General features: G+C 41.8%; 1 protein-coding gene across 2 annotated transcripts in view; it reads right to left on the bottom strand.

The window, feature by feature from the left end:
• caskin1 (CASK interacting protein 1) overlaps positions 1–18,277 on the bottom strand; it is a 579,066-nt gene that overhangs the window by 140,963 nt on the left and 419,826 nt on the right. For both annotated transcript variants that reach the window (XM_048609909.1, XM_048609910.1), the window contains exons 3-5: positions 15,222–15,319; positions 11,505–11,650; positions 1,835–1,930 (exon numbers count right to left, since the gene is read on the bottom strand). In XM_048609909.1, coding sequence (XP_048465866.1) covers positions 1,835–1,930; positions 11,505–11,650; positions 15,222–15,319 — 340 coding nt within the window. The remainder of the gene's footprint in view (positions 1–1,834; positions 1,931–11,504; positions 11,651–15,221; positions 15,320–18,277) is intronic.

Raw genomic sequence — 18,277 nt, 5'->3', positions numbered from 1 at the left:
TTTGGAAGGGGAAGCAAAAGAACAGAATACCATTTAAATGGAGAAAAACAGCAGAAAACTGCTACCCAAAGGGACTTAGGGATACTTGTAAATGAAACACAGAAAGCTGTCACACAGGTGCAGCAGGTAATCAGGAAGGCTAATGGAATGTTGGCCCTTATTTCCAGGGGTTTGGACTATAAGAGTATAGAGGTCTTATTGTAACTGTACAAGGTGCTGGTGAGACCACATCTGGAGCATTGTGAGCAGTTTTGGTCCCTTCATTTAAGGAAAGATATCATTTCATTGGAAGCTTTTCAGAGAACGTTCACTAGTATGATCCCCGGTTTATGGGGGATTGACTTATAATCAAAGACTAAACAGGTTGGCACTCCACCTACTGGACTTTAGAAGAATGAGAGATGATCTCATTGAAACATATACCACTCTTAAGGTGCTTGACAAGGTAAATACTTAAGAAGATGTTTCCCCTCCTGGAGAGTCTAGGAGCAGATGGCAAAGTCTCAGAATAAAGAGACGTCGATTTAAGACAGAAATGTGGAAGAATTTCTTCTCTCCAAGAGTTGTGAGTCGTTGGAAACTCCTTGTCATAGAGAGCTGGGGGGGCAGAGTTCTTGTGTATATTTAAGGCTGAGATGGATAGATTTTTGATCAGGAGGGGAATCAAGGGTTATGAGGAAAACGCACGAAAATGGATGTGAGGAATGTTGAATCAGCCATGATCTGACTGAATTGTGGAGCAGGCTTGAGGGGCCAAATGGCCTACTCCTGTTCCTATTTCTTATGGCGCTTATTATCTTCTCACAAAAAAAAGGTATGTGCCCTGGTTTCCCTCTCATCAATTAGCTTGGGAACTAATAACACCAAAGTTGCTTCAAAGGAGCAATAATCAAATCAAATTTTGCACCGAGTCGCCTGAGCTAGTTGAAAGCTTGATCACAGAGGTAGGCTTTAAAATGATGAAGTGGTTTATGGAGGGAATTCCTGAATGCGGCTTTGGCAGCATGGTCGAGCAGTTAAAATGGGAGAATGGGAAATGTGAGTTGAGAAAGGCCTGGCCTTCTAGTTGCATCTTGGATTGTAAACCAGGAATGCTCTTTAGCAATTGTCATGGTAACAAAGTTTGTTGTGCAGATGGAGCTCACGTATATCATTCAGATTACTGCATTAGTAAACAGGTTTATCCATAAAGCTATGAATCGCTGAACTCTAGACATTTCCTGTGGATTTCCTGAACGAATTGCTGGTTAGTCTGGAACATGATGGCCACAGTTTCTGACCATATTGCTGCCATCAACACCCATAGTAACTCAGTGTACAGCCTGTTCCCAGGCTGACAGCTTTCACAGTTCAGAGACAGGAAAGGAAGTTAGACGTTACCGAAGCACTACAAATGTATCAACACTGGTACCTCAAATCTGGTCTGAAACGTCTGAATGAAGGGCTGAGGTGTACAAAAAGAAAACAGAACATGTGCTGAATTACTTGCAGGAAATGGACACAATGGGGATTTTCCTTCAATACAACTTGTGTGCAGGGTTGAAACAGACCTAATGGACCTCCAAATCACCAAAATAATAACAACACGAGACTGTTTTTAGGAAGGTAGGGGGAGCAGGGGAGACATAGTGGGACTCCTTCCCACTGTCTTGTCCTCTCCCAGGATGAATATTGGAAAACTCAATTTCTTAAAGGAAGGCACAGCACTTAAAACAGAGGGCACATTTTCAGACTTAACCGAAATTCTTAATACCATGGCGGACTATTACCAGACTGCAATAGCTAATAATATCCTATAGTGGTGATAATTGACAACACAATGACCTGAACTTACCCCAACTCTGCCAAATTCACAGGCCAGGTCCAAGGGTGTCTTGCCAGCAATGTCCACTATACACGGGTTTGACTGATGTTGCAAAAGCATCTCAGACTAACACACAAGAAGAAAAGAACATGGGATTTAGCTGGGTCCTTTCCCAATTCACACCATCACAGTATTTCCTTGGGTCTTCTCCTGCTTTGCTTTTGGGACCCTGGTGAAAGCCCAGTTTAGGCCAGGAAATGGGGTTTCAACAAGTCTTTTTTACCAAAGTTTCAGCACGGGCGAGGAAGAGGACCCAAGGAAACTGATCCTCAAACTTATCAAATGTGAACAGATTGGGAAATCGCTCTTTGATTAAAATACCAGGAGGGTCCACAACAGCTGTCGAAATAAAAAGAGAAACTGCTGGAGAAACTCAGCCAGTCTGGCAGCATCTGTGGAGAGAGAAACAGAATTAATGCTTCAGCTCTGGTATGACTCTTTGTCAGATATAAATATTTCCTTTAAGCATAAATTAATGGCAAAAGATTATAAAGCAGTCCAAAAGTATTGTGTCCTGCATTAAGGAGGAGTCAAGTATTCATTATCTTTATGGAGCACATGCCTTCTTGAACCCATGCAATGTTCTGAGTGCAGAGCCTGAGAATTGCGTGGTTTGCTCCAAATATTTCTAGACAACTGATGTTTCCAAACAACAGATCTCCAGTTTTGTATTGGAATTTCAATTAACAATACAATAGGCTCTATCAGTGGTTAGATGAAGTTTATAGACCAGGTAGTTTTGGGTGCTAGGATAGATCACAGAAACTTTGATTAAACTGGCCGGTACATTAGTGAATCTGATTGAGGATGGGTTGAATTTACCTGCTCAACAGCCTCAACAGATAAATAGGCTGAGAGTGCTCAAAGCAAATATTCGTAAATAATGACCAGAATTGGTTGTAATACTGGAACGGTATCTATGCAACATAGACAAGCAAGAGATGGGAAAGGGAGGCAACGAGCAAGCTAACAGAGAAACAAATGCAGCGGAATACATAAATGCATCTTTTTCATTGACTTTGAAGACCAGGGTCGACTGGTAACTTATGAAGCAGATACAAATTGTACTATGCAACATCAGCAGAACTGAGATTAATGAATTTAAAAATCAAGAAAGGCTCTGTGAACCAGCCAAAACACCCACAGTTACAAAAGATATATTTCAGTTTTCTTTTCTGTTCCAGTGCAGCTCAGGAATATTTACAAGTCAGAGTTATTTGCAGAGCTTATGTATTGCAATTAATACCTACTTTGACTACCGTGCTGTAAGATTTAGAAATAGACAACCATTAAAACAGGCAAAGCAAATGAACTTGTTATTCTGCTGAAATTTCTTCCTTATATAAAGCTGGTGTCATGGTTCTAAGATATAAGGCGAGAGTGGAATGATTTGAGTCTTTCACTGCAAGTGAGTGACTAATATCCCCTGCATTCTCCGAATGGGAGCCTCTGCGTTACATCACGTTTTAGCCTCAACTCCCAATTGGTAAATTCCATTCCGTATCTTCACTAGCCCCACAGTTGCTTCAATTGGTTATCTGCCTCTTGTAGGCGAATAGTTGCTGTGCCTCTGACCTGGTTAACTTGAAAATGCCCAACGGGAGGAGATGCAGGAAAGCAGGAAAGCCACTCTCCCGTGGCAGTGGCTCTATCTGCCCCCACAACCATGGCCCCTCAAAAATCCGTAACGGGTAGAAATACCTCCTTTGTCCTTTCATCGTGTCCAGGTTGATTCTTGTGCTCCAACAGTTGTTTCTGTTTTTCGTGTGGAATGAACTATGTACAGGACTACATCCATCCAAGATTTCATGAGGTATTTTCCCCACACCTTCTCATTTTGGGCAGGCTGGTATTTCAGATCTTTTTCTCTTGACTCTTTCATGTGATGTATGTGCATTGATGGCAAGGCCAGCATTTGTTGCCCATCCCTACTTGCCTTTGATTTTTACTGGGCAAATAGTTAACAGACAGCCATATTTCTGTGAGTCTGGATTCACAGGCAGGCCAGACCAGGTTAGGATGGCAGATTGCCTTTCCTAAAGGACATTAGCAAAACAGCTGAGTGCTTACAACAATTGATGATGATAGTTTGATGGACACCATGACTGATATTAGTTTTTATTCTAGATTTTAATAGAATTTAAATCTGTGGAATTTGAATGTGTACCATCAGAGTTAGTCTGGGAATTTGGATTGCTAGTCCAGTATGATATTACAGTTACACCACTGTCTTGCCCCAATTTGTAAGTTTGTATGTAATTCTAATCCCTTTATATAGTTGCCTCAGAACTAGAGATAGTGCACTGACTAGTAGATAATACAAAGTACTAAATAAAGGTAATGTCACCATAGTCTCAGAGGACTGAGAGAGAGAGATGAATGGTGGTTAACTTAACAGTCACCATGCTATTGAACTCATGAGATTGGCATTACTCTCTGTCGCAAACCAGCTGTCTAGCCAATTGAGCTAAGCAGCACCCATACCTTTATGTAATACTATGACTAACGGGTTAAATTATGAGGACAGATTGCATAATCCAGCCCTGAAACTCCTTGAATATAAAAGATTTAGGGCTAAAGTATTTGAAGTTTTTAAGATGATTATAGGAGTTGAGGTGGTAGACAATGGAATATTTATTACCTCTGGGTGGTGATTCCTAATGACAGGAAACACTTTTTCACACGAAAAAGATGTAAAAATCTTGAATCCTTTCCCTTGAAAGGCCTTTGAGGATAGGTTTCAACTGAAAACTGTAAGACTTTGAGACTGAAAGATCTTTGCATCAGAAGGGTATTAAAGGCAAATAGAATCAAGGTTCAGATTGGACATGATCTAATTGAAAGGTGAAAGTGAGTGGAGGCGCCTCTCTTGGTCCCTATGTTCCCACATCAATTCAATCAGAGAAATCACTGTAATAATTATTGAGCAGTTTGGGAAGTTCTCCGAGCAGTAAAGGGGAATAGACAGAGTTGTAAAGTAACACCATGCTGGGAGGATCCGTGTAGCAAGGAGCTCTGTGAGCCCAGCGGTACAGAGAAGGGAATAAATTAGAACTCTCCATTTCACTCTAATCCTACAGGGGCTGTAACAAGATTCCAGCCCCAGGGCACGGGGAAATTCAGAATCTTCCGTTTATTCAGAAAACAATCTGACAGAAAGGATGGGTCTATTCTAGCAGGGTAAATAATGGTGGAGAGTAAAAGGAATTGGGGCTTATTTTGAATTGGGGAGGGGGTTGATAGTGTCAAATAGAGGATGAATTGATAGCACCAATTTTAAAACTATCACCCATAGACTAAGTGACTCAAATTACACTCACAGTTTAAGACCTGCAATGTTCAGGGCTAACAGGTCCAACGTAACAAGGGGGTGAGAACGGTGGACAGGAATTATTACTAGGGTTCTCCCGTTCTTTCAACATCACTACAGAGGAGCTCCAGGAATGATGCTTTATGCAGCATTCATGCCAGTTTTCTGAGCCTCTCATGTTCAACAAAGTTCTGGCCAAGATATGCCCACCTCACTGCCCCACCATCATGATGCTTTCAATCCTCTCAGTTTCAATCCTCTGAGCTTTCGCCTTTGGAGGTTTCTCCTCAAGTATTTTCTAATTATCAGTTCTCTCTTGAACTATAAGACACTGTTTACAACGTGCCTTTCTGACAGTCTTTCAGCCTCCCATCCCTTCTTTGACTTGGAGTCAATAGTCGCTTGAATATACTGGGTTATTTTGAGAAGCTGGGGGCCTTTTATAAATGCAATTTGATGTTGCTTGATATCAAATCTATCTGTTATAGGGAGGAAGGATCTAGTTTCTATTTCTAACTGCAGGTGCAAAATTAGCTGACATCGGCTGGGCAATGGGAGGTTTGATCTTACACCTGAGCTAAGGAGGGAACATCTTATAGATTGGTGCCTGATGGAATATATAGATGTACAAGTGTGGAGTTAGAGTGGGGACAGAGCCAGATACAGCTGCAACATCCGCTATGGAAAGCAACACTGGCAAAAAAAACATTACTGACGCCCAAGTATGAGCAATGTCATTTTGGTGAAGTACTGGAGGCCTCTTGTAAGGAGGAAGGGAGAAAATGAAAGAAGGTGGAAATTGGAAAATTAGTTCTTTGTTAACACCTTGGATTTCATTTTTGGTCATAGATCATAGGAAATATGGTCAACAGCAAGATATTGAAATAGCAACCAAATACACTGGAGCTCAAACAAAAAGCGGGCTGTATTGCGGTAGGACTAAGGACATCAATCATATTTTGGATAGAGAGCTGGTATTGACTGGATATTAATACTGTGTACATATGGATTTGAGTAGAAACATGTTTCCTTTGTTGGCACCAGTGAATTAAAGCTTTGGGATGAGCTTAAGGAGCTAGTCAAATAGGCAAAGTGAATTAAGTGTAGCTCAGAAGCCGCAATTCAGTTGGTTCATTTCAGTGTTCATGCTCCACATGAGCGTTCTCCCACTCAGTTTACTTTATCACATGCCATCGACATATCCCTCTGTTTCTGTCTGCCTCATGCATTTGCCTTTAAAGACATTTGAAATATTCCCCTCAACGATTCCAGGTGGTAGCGCGTTCAACATTCAAATGACTCTGACTGAAAACGTTTCCCTTAAATTCCTTATTGGATTCATTATCATCTTGGTATCATCCTTGTAATTCTTTGCTGGACTCGCTCCAGTCGTTCAAAGCACTCACTTTTACAAGGAGTGCAAATGTGTGTACAAGCTGGTTACATCAAATCAGAACAGAGATGCAGCATCACATCTTTGGAGCTCTGAATGAACTTCAGTTCCTCTGGACTCTGCTCTCGCAATTCAGTACATTCCATTTGGACATTCCCAGGGGGTGCTAATCACCCTCATGTCAACTGGACAGCAAATCCTTCATAATCACAGGACATTAGTTAGGCCACTTTTGGAATATTGTGTTTAGTTCTGGTTTCCCTGCTATAGGAAAGATATTGTGAAACTTGAAAGAGCGCGAAAAAGATTTACAAGGATGTTGCTGGAGTTGGAGGGTTTGAGCTATAGGGAGAGACTGAACAGGCTGGGGCTATTTTCCCTGGAGCGTCAGAGGCTGAGGGGTGACCTTACAGAGGCTTATAAAATCATGAGAGGCATGAATAGGATGAATAGCCAAAGTCTTTTTCCCAGGGCAGGGGAGTTCAAAACTAGAGAGCATAGGTTTAAGGTGAGAAGGGAAAGATTTAAAAGGGGTCTAAGGGGCAACCTTTCTTTCATAGAGGGTGAGAGATAGTAGGAACTGCAGATGCTGGAGAATCCGAGACAACAAGGTGCAAGGCTGGATGAACACAGCAGGCCAAGCAGCATCATAGGAGCAGAGAGGCTGACGTTTCGGGCCTAGACCCTTCATCAGAAAAGGGGGAGGGGAAGGAGGTTTTGAAATAAATAGGGAGAGAGTGGGAGGCGGATAGAAGAGGGATGGAGGAGAGGATAGGTGGAGAAGAAACAAACAGGTCGAAGAGGCGGGGATGGGGCCAGGAAAGGTGAGTGTAGGTAGGGAGTTAGGAAGGGGATAGGTCAGTCCAGGGAGGACGGACAGGTCAAGGGGGCGGGATGAGGTTGGTCGGTAGGAGATGGAGGTGCGGCTTGAGGTGGGAGGAGGGGATAGGTGGGAGGAAGAACAGGTTAGGGAGGCAGGGACGAGCTGGACTGGTTTTGGGATGCGGTGGGGGGAGGGGAGATTTTGAAACTTGTGAAATCCACATTGATACCATTGGGCTGCAGGGTTCCCAAGCGGAATATGAGTTGCTGTTCCTGCAACCTTCGGGTGGCATCGTTGTGGCACTGCAGGAGGCCCAGGATGGACATGTCGTCTGAGGAATGGGAGGGGGAGTTGAAATGGTTCGCGACTGGGAAGTGCAGTTGTTTGTTGCGAACCGAGCGTAGGTGTTCTGCAAAGCGGTCCCCGAGTCTCCGCTTGGTTTCCCCGATGTAGAGGAAGCCACACCGGGTACAGCGGATGCAGTATACCACATTGGCAGATGTGCAGGTGAACATCTGCTTGATGTGGAAAGTCTTCTTGGGGCCTGGGATGGGGGTGAGGGAGGAGGTATGGGGGCAGGTGTAGCACTTCCTGCGGTTGCAGGGAAAAGTGCCGGGTGTGGTGGAGCTGGAGGGGAGTGTGGAGCGGACAAGGGAGTCACGGAGAGAGTTGTCCCTCCGGAAAGCAGATAAAGGTGGGGAGGGAAAGATGTCTTTGGTGGTGGGGTCGGATTGCAGATGGCGGAAGTGTCGGAGGATGATGCGTTGGATCCGGAGGTTGGTGGGGTGGTACGTGAGGACGAGGGGGATTCTTTTTTGGTTTTTATTGCGTGGACGGGGTGTGAGGGATGAGGTGCGGGAGATGTGGGAGACACGGTTGAGGGCGTTCTCGACCACCGAGGAGGGGAAGTTACGGTCCTTGAAAAACGAGGACAACTGAGATGTACGGGAGTGGAATGCCTCATCCTGGGAGCAGATGCGGCGGAGGCGAAGGAATTGGGAATAGGGGATAGCATTTTTGCAGGAAGGTGGGTGGGAGGAGGAGTATTCTAGGTAGCTGTGGGAGTCGGTGGGCTTGAAATGAATATCGGTTTCTAGGTGGTTGCCCGATATGGAGACAGAGAGGTCCAGGAAGGGGAGAGAGGTGTTAGAGATGGTCCAGGTAAACTTAAGGTTGGGGTGGAAGGTGTTAGTGAAGTGTATGAACTGTTCAAGCTCCTCGTGGGAGCACGAGGCGGCGCCGATACAGTCATCAACGTAACGGAGTCGTTGTGTGTATGGAATGAGCTGCCAGAGGAAGTGGTGGAGGTTGGTACAATTACAACATTTAAAAGGCATCTGGATGTGTACATGAGTAGGAAGGTTTTAGAGGGAAATGGGCCAAATGCTGGCAAATGGGACAAGATTGATTTGGAATATCTGGTTGGTATGGACGAGTTGGAATGAAGGGTCTGTTTCCATGCTATAGAACTCAACAGAATTCCTCCTGCTGGGGTCTTCCAAGTTCTGCCCAGAATTCTTTGAATTATGCAATAGCCGTGCTTAGAACACAGAAGGATTTTGAAATGTTGAAGATCTTGGGATGACTAAACCCAGAAATCAAACTTCAGCTCAAAGGCTTGTACTTGACTAACAAGCGTGACCAACAAAAATTCTAGGCAGAACTTGGAAGACCGCAGCAGGAGGAATTCTGTTGTGTTCTATGTTGATTGGAGTCATTCAGTTGTACCCTTCAGTCCAACTCGTCCATGCTATCACCACAGGCTTCAGGACTTTGTCACTTGCGCCCTTCACATCATTCTGGACTCAAGCATGCATCCAATAATTTCAGACTACTGGCTCTATCCAATCATTTTGCTTCCATTCCTTTTAGAGTTTTGATCCTAGTTTTGTTGTTCTCTTTGTTTTTGCTTTTGGATGGTAGTTCATTCTTTCTACCATTTACACCTCTTTAATAATAATTTTTATTCACAGTTCAAGGGCGCCACTGTCTCGGCAGTGTTCATTGTTCATCCCTAATTGCCCAGAGGGCAGTCAAGAGTCAACCACATTGCTGTGAGTATGGAGTCACATGTAGGCCAGACCAGGTAAGAATGGCAGTTTCCTTCCCTAAAGGGCATTAGCAAAACTAAATGGGTCTTTTTTCCCCCAACAATTGATAACAGATTCATTAGACAGTTAATTCCAGTCTTTCTTATTGGATTTAAATTCCACCATCTGCTGTGGTGGGATTCAAACACAGGTCCCCAGGATGTTATCTGGGTCTCTGGATTAACAGTCTAGCAATAACGCCACTGGGCCATCACCTTCCCTTTTACAAGTCACTTGTTTCTCAACTGTCTAATTTTCACTCGCTTTAACTGTGGCCCACCAACACTTCATTTAATGTTTCTCATTGTATCCCATAAAATCATTCATGTTCTTTTTCTACTCAATTGACTGACCCAAGGCCAATTACATTTCTAAGTCTTCCCTGCAGTCCGAAACATTATCTCTGTTTCTCTCCCCACAGATTCTGCTTGACTGGCTGAGTAGTTCCAGCAATTTTTTTGCTTCAAGTGCTTTAATATTTTGCTTTTGCAGCTATCCAGGCTTCTAGTTTAACAAATGGTACCAGGAAATCAAGTGTATTTTACATGCTGGTCATAGATGACTTCCCCTGTGAAAGTGCTACATTCACTTATCATTTCATACAGTTCCTTAGGTTGTGTAGATTCTGCACAAATGAACAAACAGAGTCAGAAATACCTGAGGGCAACGAAGAAAGTAAGAGTTCAGACGTACTTACTTTGGCTGAACCATTTTTCAGTGATTTGGCATCATGTCATGAAAGTCCACAGGTAAATCTTTTGACATTTCATGATATTTTGAAATGAAAATTATTGAACTGGACCCAAATCCCTTCATTCAGCTTCCTATTCGATCTTGCCGAGCTTTTCCTTCCTGCTTGACAGAACTTTTGTGATGGAGATTGTCATATCCACTTTGTGCTTTGTCTCTCAAGCAATAATTCTTGGAAAAGTGAGACTGAAAAGTACATACTGAGATACCCAAAGAGCAAATCAGTTCCTATTTAGCATCAAAGACTTTCTTTTCTTCTTGGATGCCACTGTTGAGAGGATATTTCCAGTAGTTGTGGCTCAGGTACACAGACTGCCAATTCCTGTCCACTAGGCGCCTATTCATGTGCAGATGGCGTCTAAAGTGTTGAATTTCATTGGGGCATACTATAAGCATTTCAATATTATTTTGCAAACAACTCCAATTGTAAATCAGATAGTTAGTCTCTGGCATTGTATAGATGCAATCTCTTCAAAAGTTAAACATTAGTAAACAGGCACTAATCCTGCACACCGCGATTGGTAACAGCTGAGGATGCAACAGTACAAAGAGCAGTGGTGCAGGAGTGATACTGGGAGCCACAAATCAGAATGTAACATCTGAGATTAGGAATTCAAGGATTGATCCATCTACATGAAGCTTGAGGCACACTTGATATTGGATCTCTAAGATTTATCTAACTTTGGCAGCTTAGTTTTGAATAGGGAGCCTCAATCAGACATAAGGTCCCTTAGGTAGTATATGCGACAGAGTTACTGAATAGAGAGACTTTTTTTTCATTTGAGTGATCTATCTAATTGGTTCTACTATCTTCATTACCCTGAATGTTTTTCATATACAACCCAACTCCCTGTCAAAAGTCCCTATTGAAACTGCTTCCTCACCAACAGTCCCCTTTCAGGCAGTCCATTCCAAGATCACATCAACTTGCTGTCTGTTCCAAAGAATTCTCCTCAAACCCCTAGGATTCTTATACCAATTACTTTTAGTTATGGAGCAACAGGAGATGATGTATCACTTTGTATTGTGTGTTGGAATCTTTGATACTACAACTAAAAAAAAATTAATGGCATATAAATTATCTTTGCAAACTGAAGAAGATGCAGATGAAGACAAACAAATCGGGAACTCTGCTCCTTGGCTTGTCCCTTCCCTTGGTAGTGTGGTTTAGCCCATTAAATCAGTTTAATGCATACATAATTCAGTCACCTTTTGCTCCACCTTAGTCGAGAGAGAAACAGAAAATCTCTGAGACAGAAAAATTCTCTCCTCACCACTTCATAGTGTCCGTGCTGCGCAGCAAGGTGCAATGGGATTTGGCCTTCATCTGATTGGGAGTTGAGACTTGACCCTGCCTTCAGGAGCATTTTCATTGGCTCAGCCTTCCCTTGCCACGCAGCATAGTGCAACGGCCTCATAGCTATTGACAGGGAGGAGAAAAGAAAACAAAATTAAAACAGACAACTCACCTCAAAGGACACCTTGCTGATTTATTTCAATGCTGCACAAGGTAATTATTTATACACACACACACACACACACACACACACACACACACAGAAAATATAAAACATATATATTATATATAAAATATACACATATTATAGCTGACAAAGCATCCCATAGGATTTAAGCCACCAACGACAGATCCCATCCTTGTTGTAGCTCAATTGTATGCTAATTACCATAAAGTCCAACTTGGCTAAGTGGTTTTGTGCCTAAACTATGTCCTTCCCAATCTTCCAATTGCAAGTGAAAACTTAGGCCAAAACACAGACGCATTCCACCCTTTGCATTATTACATCTCTTATTGTAGCCCTGCAGTGGTACAGGAAATGTTTACGTAGATGTAGAATTGAAATTAAATTTTGAAGGCCAAATAGACTGGAATCCAAATTTAAAAGCATCTACTCACTCAGAGGCAATAGTGCCACAAAATGAGCCTAAACAGAATCTTAGCCAGAGCTCAGTTGTCATTGCAATGAAATTTAAATTCAAATCTAAGTTCAGAGATTTAAAAAAAACCTGTTCTGCCTCAGCATTTCTGTGCAGCAAAATGATAAATTTATCATGACATTTTTGAACTAGTGATTAATTTTCCCCTCTGAATATGCAATGAACATCACTGTATCTCCCTGCAACTTTATGCAAAATAGATGAAGACTTATACATGGTGGGTGACACTTTTACTGCCAGGTTGCAGTTACATATATTTTAATTCTCCAACACTACAAATCCGCGCTTGAGTCCATTCAACTTATACTTGTACTGTAAGTTATTCAAACTAATTTTTCATTGCAATGACAACTGAGCTCTGGCTAAGATTCTGTTTAGGCTCATTTTGTGGCACTATTGCCTCTGAGTGAGTAGATGCTTTTAATAATAGCCAATTTCCTCAGTTCCTAGTTTCTTTAATTTTTTTTTTGCTCTATTGATGTCAAATGCAGTGTATGTCTTAGGACAAGGCTTGCACAATGTCTTCTAGGAAGCTACACATTTGCTTTAGTTCATTAGAATACTGGCTGTGGATTCAATCCCAATTCCAGCAACTTGAACATATAACTTAAACCGACGGTCCTATTGTAGTACTGAGGGGCTGTGTAGTGTTGGTTGGTTCCACCTTTCAGATGTGGTACTAAACCAGGGCTTTACAAACTGTGGATCGGAAGACAGGATTTTGAGGTTGCCAAGAGGCTACAAGGGCTGTTACAGAGCTTAGGCTGAATGCTAAGAGCTGGAGGGTCTGTTTAAGCCATGTATTCTTTCTAATGGTAAATGTGGCCTCATCAACAGCTGATTGCTGCTTTTACAAAAATGCCAGTGAAATAGTAGGTGGGCTTTTTCACACACCTTACATTTAAACACTTCCTGTCATGCTCTACCTACTCAGCAAACTGAAGGCCTTCACCTGTTTACTGTAACCTCCATCACAATCCAAACTCAACAACTCTTTACACACCCAACGTCCCCAAATTTTCACTATGGACTCACACGAAACCTGGGGCAGGGAAATGGGAATGGCCTGGACAAAGTTGATGTTGGGAAGATGCTTCCATTGGTAGGAGAGTCTAGAACCCCGAGGGCACAGCCTTAGAGTAAAGGGAAGACTTTTTAGAACGGAGATAAGGAGAAACTTCTTCAGCCAGAGAGTGGTGAATCTATGGAATTCACTGCCACAGAGGGCTGTGGAGGCCAGGTCATTGAGTACTTTAAGACTCAGATAGATAGGTTCTTGATTATCAAGGGGATCAAGGGTTACGGAGACTAAGCAGGAGAATGGGGTTGAGGAACTAATCAGCCATGATTGAATGGCGGAGCAGACTCGATGGGCCAAATGGCCTAATTTATGCTCCTATGTCTTATGGTCTTATGGGATCACACTGACAAAACGCTTGCATTAAACCAAGATCTCTTGTGCCCTCTCACATGAATTTGAGGGAAGAGCGGGGAAGAAGTCACTGGTGCCTGTCAATATTTATACTTAATCAACGTCAATAAACAGATCATCTTGTCAATTGTCTCAATGCTATTGTTTACAAACTGGTTGCCAGATTTCCCACACTACCACAGTATCTACATTTCAAACAGGAATACAGAGCCTCTAAAGCACTTTAGCACCTCTTGAGTCCACGAAAGGTGATATATGAATGTAGGTTTTTACTTTCTTGTGAGAATGCTACTCATTGCATTAAAGAAACAGTTATACAGATTATATAACACTCCAGTCAGCGACAGCTTCACTCAAGAGAAGTAGGTTATAACGGAAAATCAGATTAGCAGAGTTAGGCACTACAACAGAATACTCTGATACTTTGGAAATACATTGTTTTGGTTTTTTTTAGCTCTTAATTTTGTTACAGTTAGGATAAAAATAGTGTTGGGGCATATCACCTTACTGACTGTGCCATTACATTCCTGATTTTTGTATAGTGCAGTCCCAGGAAAAGTCAGGAGAGGTTGGGGATTCTAGAAGTAAGGGTCACAGTCTGACAATCAGGTTCAGGAGAGATGTTGGGAAGCACTTCTACACACAAAAAGTGGCAGATGTTTGGAATAAACGGCAGTATTGGCAGTATCGCTGGATCAGTTGTTATTTTTAAATCTGAGATAGACAAACTTTTGTCAAGCAAAGGTGTTAAGAACTATGGGCCAAAAGCAAATGTATGGACTTATGTCACAGTTCAGCCATGATCTCATTGAATGGTGGATTAGGCTCAAGGGGCTGAATGGCATACTCCTGTTGTTGTCTTATGGGGCGTCCTGAACAAAGGGTGATATTCAGTCAGATTCTAAGACCTAGAAATGGAGCTGATTATGTCAAATAGATGGTTATTATATGCTTAATAATAATATCCAAAGTCAGAGTTATCCTCAAAGTGCTCTCATTAAAGCACTCTTATTCAAGATTGAGAGGTGCAGTTTGGTTTAAATATCCTCTACTGCATTGGCTGTGGTAGGCTCTGGTATGTATCCCAATTGTCACTGACTGGTGTTTGTTCAAGTGTGAGTTCCCTCCTCTCTGTGGAACACTTTAACCTTCACTTCTAGGACCACATTCAGACCTCAGCCTAGACACGAAAAACTGTAGTTAATACAAACACCATAACTAACTGCACACTCTGAAAATTGGAATTGAGACCTGTCAATAGTCAAATCAGTTCTAACCATATTAGCCGTAATCCGCTGTGACTGCCTTTCAGCCAGACTGGAGAATAGACTGCCTTTTGTAAATTGTAAAACCAAAGAAGGCTATAGTGAGAGCTAACTACATGAAATTAGTGGTACTTTGTGCAGAATCGCTTCGGTAAAACAGAATAAACTTTGTGTATGAGGCATTTAGGTAAACCAACAGAACAACTCCTGTAAGCTCTCATGGTGATTCTAAACAGTTTTGCTCAGTGAACACAGGGCTTTGTTATTGGGCCGAGATTGCATTAATTATATTGCCTTGGAAGAAAGTTGAAGTCATAGAATTGAAATCTTAAAGTCACCTTTATTGTCCTTGATATCCACAGTAGCCTGGGCTTCAATCAATAGGGAGATGAGCTCAGTGTTCCCATTGAGTGCAGCATGGTGCAGAGCAGAAAATCTGCAGAAGTAAAGAACGAGAAAGACATTAGCCTTACAAAGAGGTCAAACTTACCAGAGCTCCAGGCGAAGTACTGCAGTACAACTTTGTACAGGACAGAAAAGCACTCACCATTTCTTAGCTTCCCTAATGCTTTAGTTGGTTTCATACGCATGGAAGTGAGCTATGTGGATAGGAGGACCCTCATTCCTTTCCAACCCGCCCCTCATCTCTATCATGACTTAACAAATCCTGTTGGCTGGGGATGAGAACTACAGGCTGAAAGCCAGGAATAGCAGCTGTCCAATCGTTGGCCATATACTGGAGAATATGTCTGTGTCAGGGCTCATTTGTAAAGCCCACCTGGTAATCCTGTCAACACACACTGTCTTGGACCATACATAAATAACGGTCATAGTTAAGTAGATGCCTAAGGAATCATACTCCAGCATGACACAGCATTTTCTGGACAAAAGAAGAGAAATCATTCAATTGGCTTACAGAAATCTGCTCTATAAACCACTAAATATCACATCTTGGTGAATTTCCCTTGGCTTTAGGCATTTTTTGACAAGTATTACAAAAATGAGTAAGTATGAGGTATCCTTATCAGCAACATAAGAGTTCCCCCTGTGCTAACTATTGTGGAGAGGAGATGAAACAATCAGCTACATCATTATCATCATCAATAACCTCCATTCAGTTCTTTGGAAACCCAAGTGAGCTACTTTTATGTTTCTGACACTAGCAATTTGGCACAGTTGGACATTAGCTCAGATTAACAGAAAAATTGGTGAAAAAGCACTTGGTGAAATATGGAAACCTGTTGGTACCGTGTAATGATGGGTTCTACAATTAGACCTTCTACTTCAGGTGCTTCCAGTTTTGAAAGGCTTCGATACAGAAACCACACATTTAACCCAATACTTTTAGTTTTACAACACATCTCAGCAGGGATGAATGAAAGACTGTTTTAACGAATCTTTCACTGAAATTTATTCTGGCTAACAGATAGGCTCCATGAGCATTCTCAATCTGTAAATGATTGGAGCATTCCCAGATTGAAAGTACTGGGATAAAATAGTCTTTGTGGATGTGATAAAAATTAAACAGCAGGTCTGATCTTGATCATTGCTACCAAACCCATCCTGCAACAGGAATTTTTTTCAAAGATAAGTATTTACCTTTATACTCTAATTTAAAAAAAAAATCTTCATTGCATTGTCTTGTACGCCAGACCCTGCACAGATATTAGTAATGATTCACTCTCATCAAATGCTGCCTATTGGAAGTTCTGACATATATATGATAAACAGGCAACAACATAAAGCATTAGATGAACACTGGTGGTCTGTTGCTATTCCAATATATAAACAGCTATGATAACTCATTGTGCTTGACAGGTCTTCAAAATGCAAATGTCTACATTAGTGCAGTGTTGCGTCGGTCACTGTGTAAATTAAAAATGCACACATTAAATCCCAGCATTTCATCCTGTTCCAGGCAAAGGATTTTACAACCAAACACGGTTAGTATTCACTTGAGTATAGAAGATTTAAAATGATTTAAAATTTTAACTGAATAGATTTAGAGGTAAATTGTTTCCTCTATTGTGTTAGTCCAGAACCAGAAGCCTTAAAATAACTGAAGCGAGATGAGAATGAATATGTTAGTGATGATGATGTAACCGTGACAACAACAGTCACATGCTGTCAAGGTGAGGGGATTGGAAAAGCCGCACTAGATGGCTCTAACCTGTGTCATGTACATTTAGAATGCAAACAAATAGTTTACTGGAATTCCTGGGAGTCAGACACTTTAAAATAAGGTAAAGACTGAGATGCATTAGACCTAGAGGTAGAACAGCCTCAAGATTACAGTGCAGTCACCAAGGGTTGATGCCCCATGGTAGGCAGAATCCATGAGATCAAAATAGCAAGGCTTGAGTCCATGGGAGATGCACATTCTGTGCAGTCAGTAATCACAGCACAATTCAATTCAGTTACTTTCAAATCAGAATTGGGCCATTTGAGGGTGACATCAGGAAACTTTTTTTTCACACAAACAGTAGTACCTGTCTGGAAATCTCCCCAACAAGTTATTGAGGTTGAAGGTTGATTGGAACTTTCAATTTGATTCCCTTTTAGTTAGGCACAGGTAGTAAGGGTTTGCAGAACCAGAATTACTCGATGGATTTCAGTATAGATCAGACAAGATCTTGTTGAATGGTGAGACAGGACCAGAAGAAGCTGCATGGACCCATCAATTTGGAACTCACTGAGTTTCTGATGTTGCACAGTACACAACCCTAGCCATCTGGAAATGACTCTGTTTTCACCGCAATGATATGGGTTATTTATCCATCGAAGTGAGAGGTAAAACAGGAGAGATGCAAAGAGATACAAAGGGTTGTTAAGTTAGACTAAGACGTATTAACATCTCAGGGACTGGTGAAGGGTCACTGCTGAAATGTTTATTTATCTTTGTTTAAATGCTGATCAATGTACTGCTCATTTCCACCACTTTCTGCATTTATTTGAATTGAGACACCATGTCTTGAGAACCAGGGTTTAAATTGTTTCCAAAACTACAGCACTTTAATAAGACCTTCTTGGCTGACCAGTGCTTTAGGACACCCTGAAATAGTAAGAACTGCAAACTAAATGTAAGTTCTTTCTTTCTTCTTTCATGTTGTCATGCCTGATTGCAGAGAGATTGGGAGCTTTGCCAAAGATATTGTGTGCCATCACTAACAATCCAGACATGTGAATGTAATGAAAACAAAATGCAGTGACAAATCATTGATTCATTTTTGATTTACATTTTTAATACTGGTGCGCTAAAAACATCAACATGTTCTCTAGAGATAGTAGGAACTGCAGATGCTGGAAAATCTGAGATAACAAGGTGTAGAGCTGGATGAACACAGCAGGCCAAGCACCATCATAGGAGCAGGAAGGCTGACGTTTCAGGCCTAGA

Source organism: Rhincodon typus, chromosome 21 (assembly GCF_021869965.1).
Source record: "Rhincodon typus isolate 14 chromosome 21, sRhiTyp1.1, whole genome shotgun sequence".
NCBI lineage: Eukaryota > Metazoa > Chordata > Chondrichthyes > Orectolobiformes > Rhincodontidae > Rhincodon > Rhincodon typus.
Note: the sequence above shows the minus strand (reverse complement) of the source record. Positions and strands in the feature narration are given on the sequence as shown.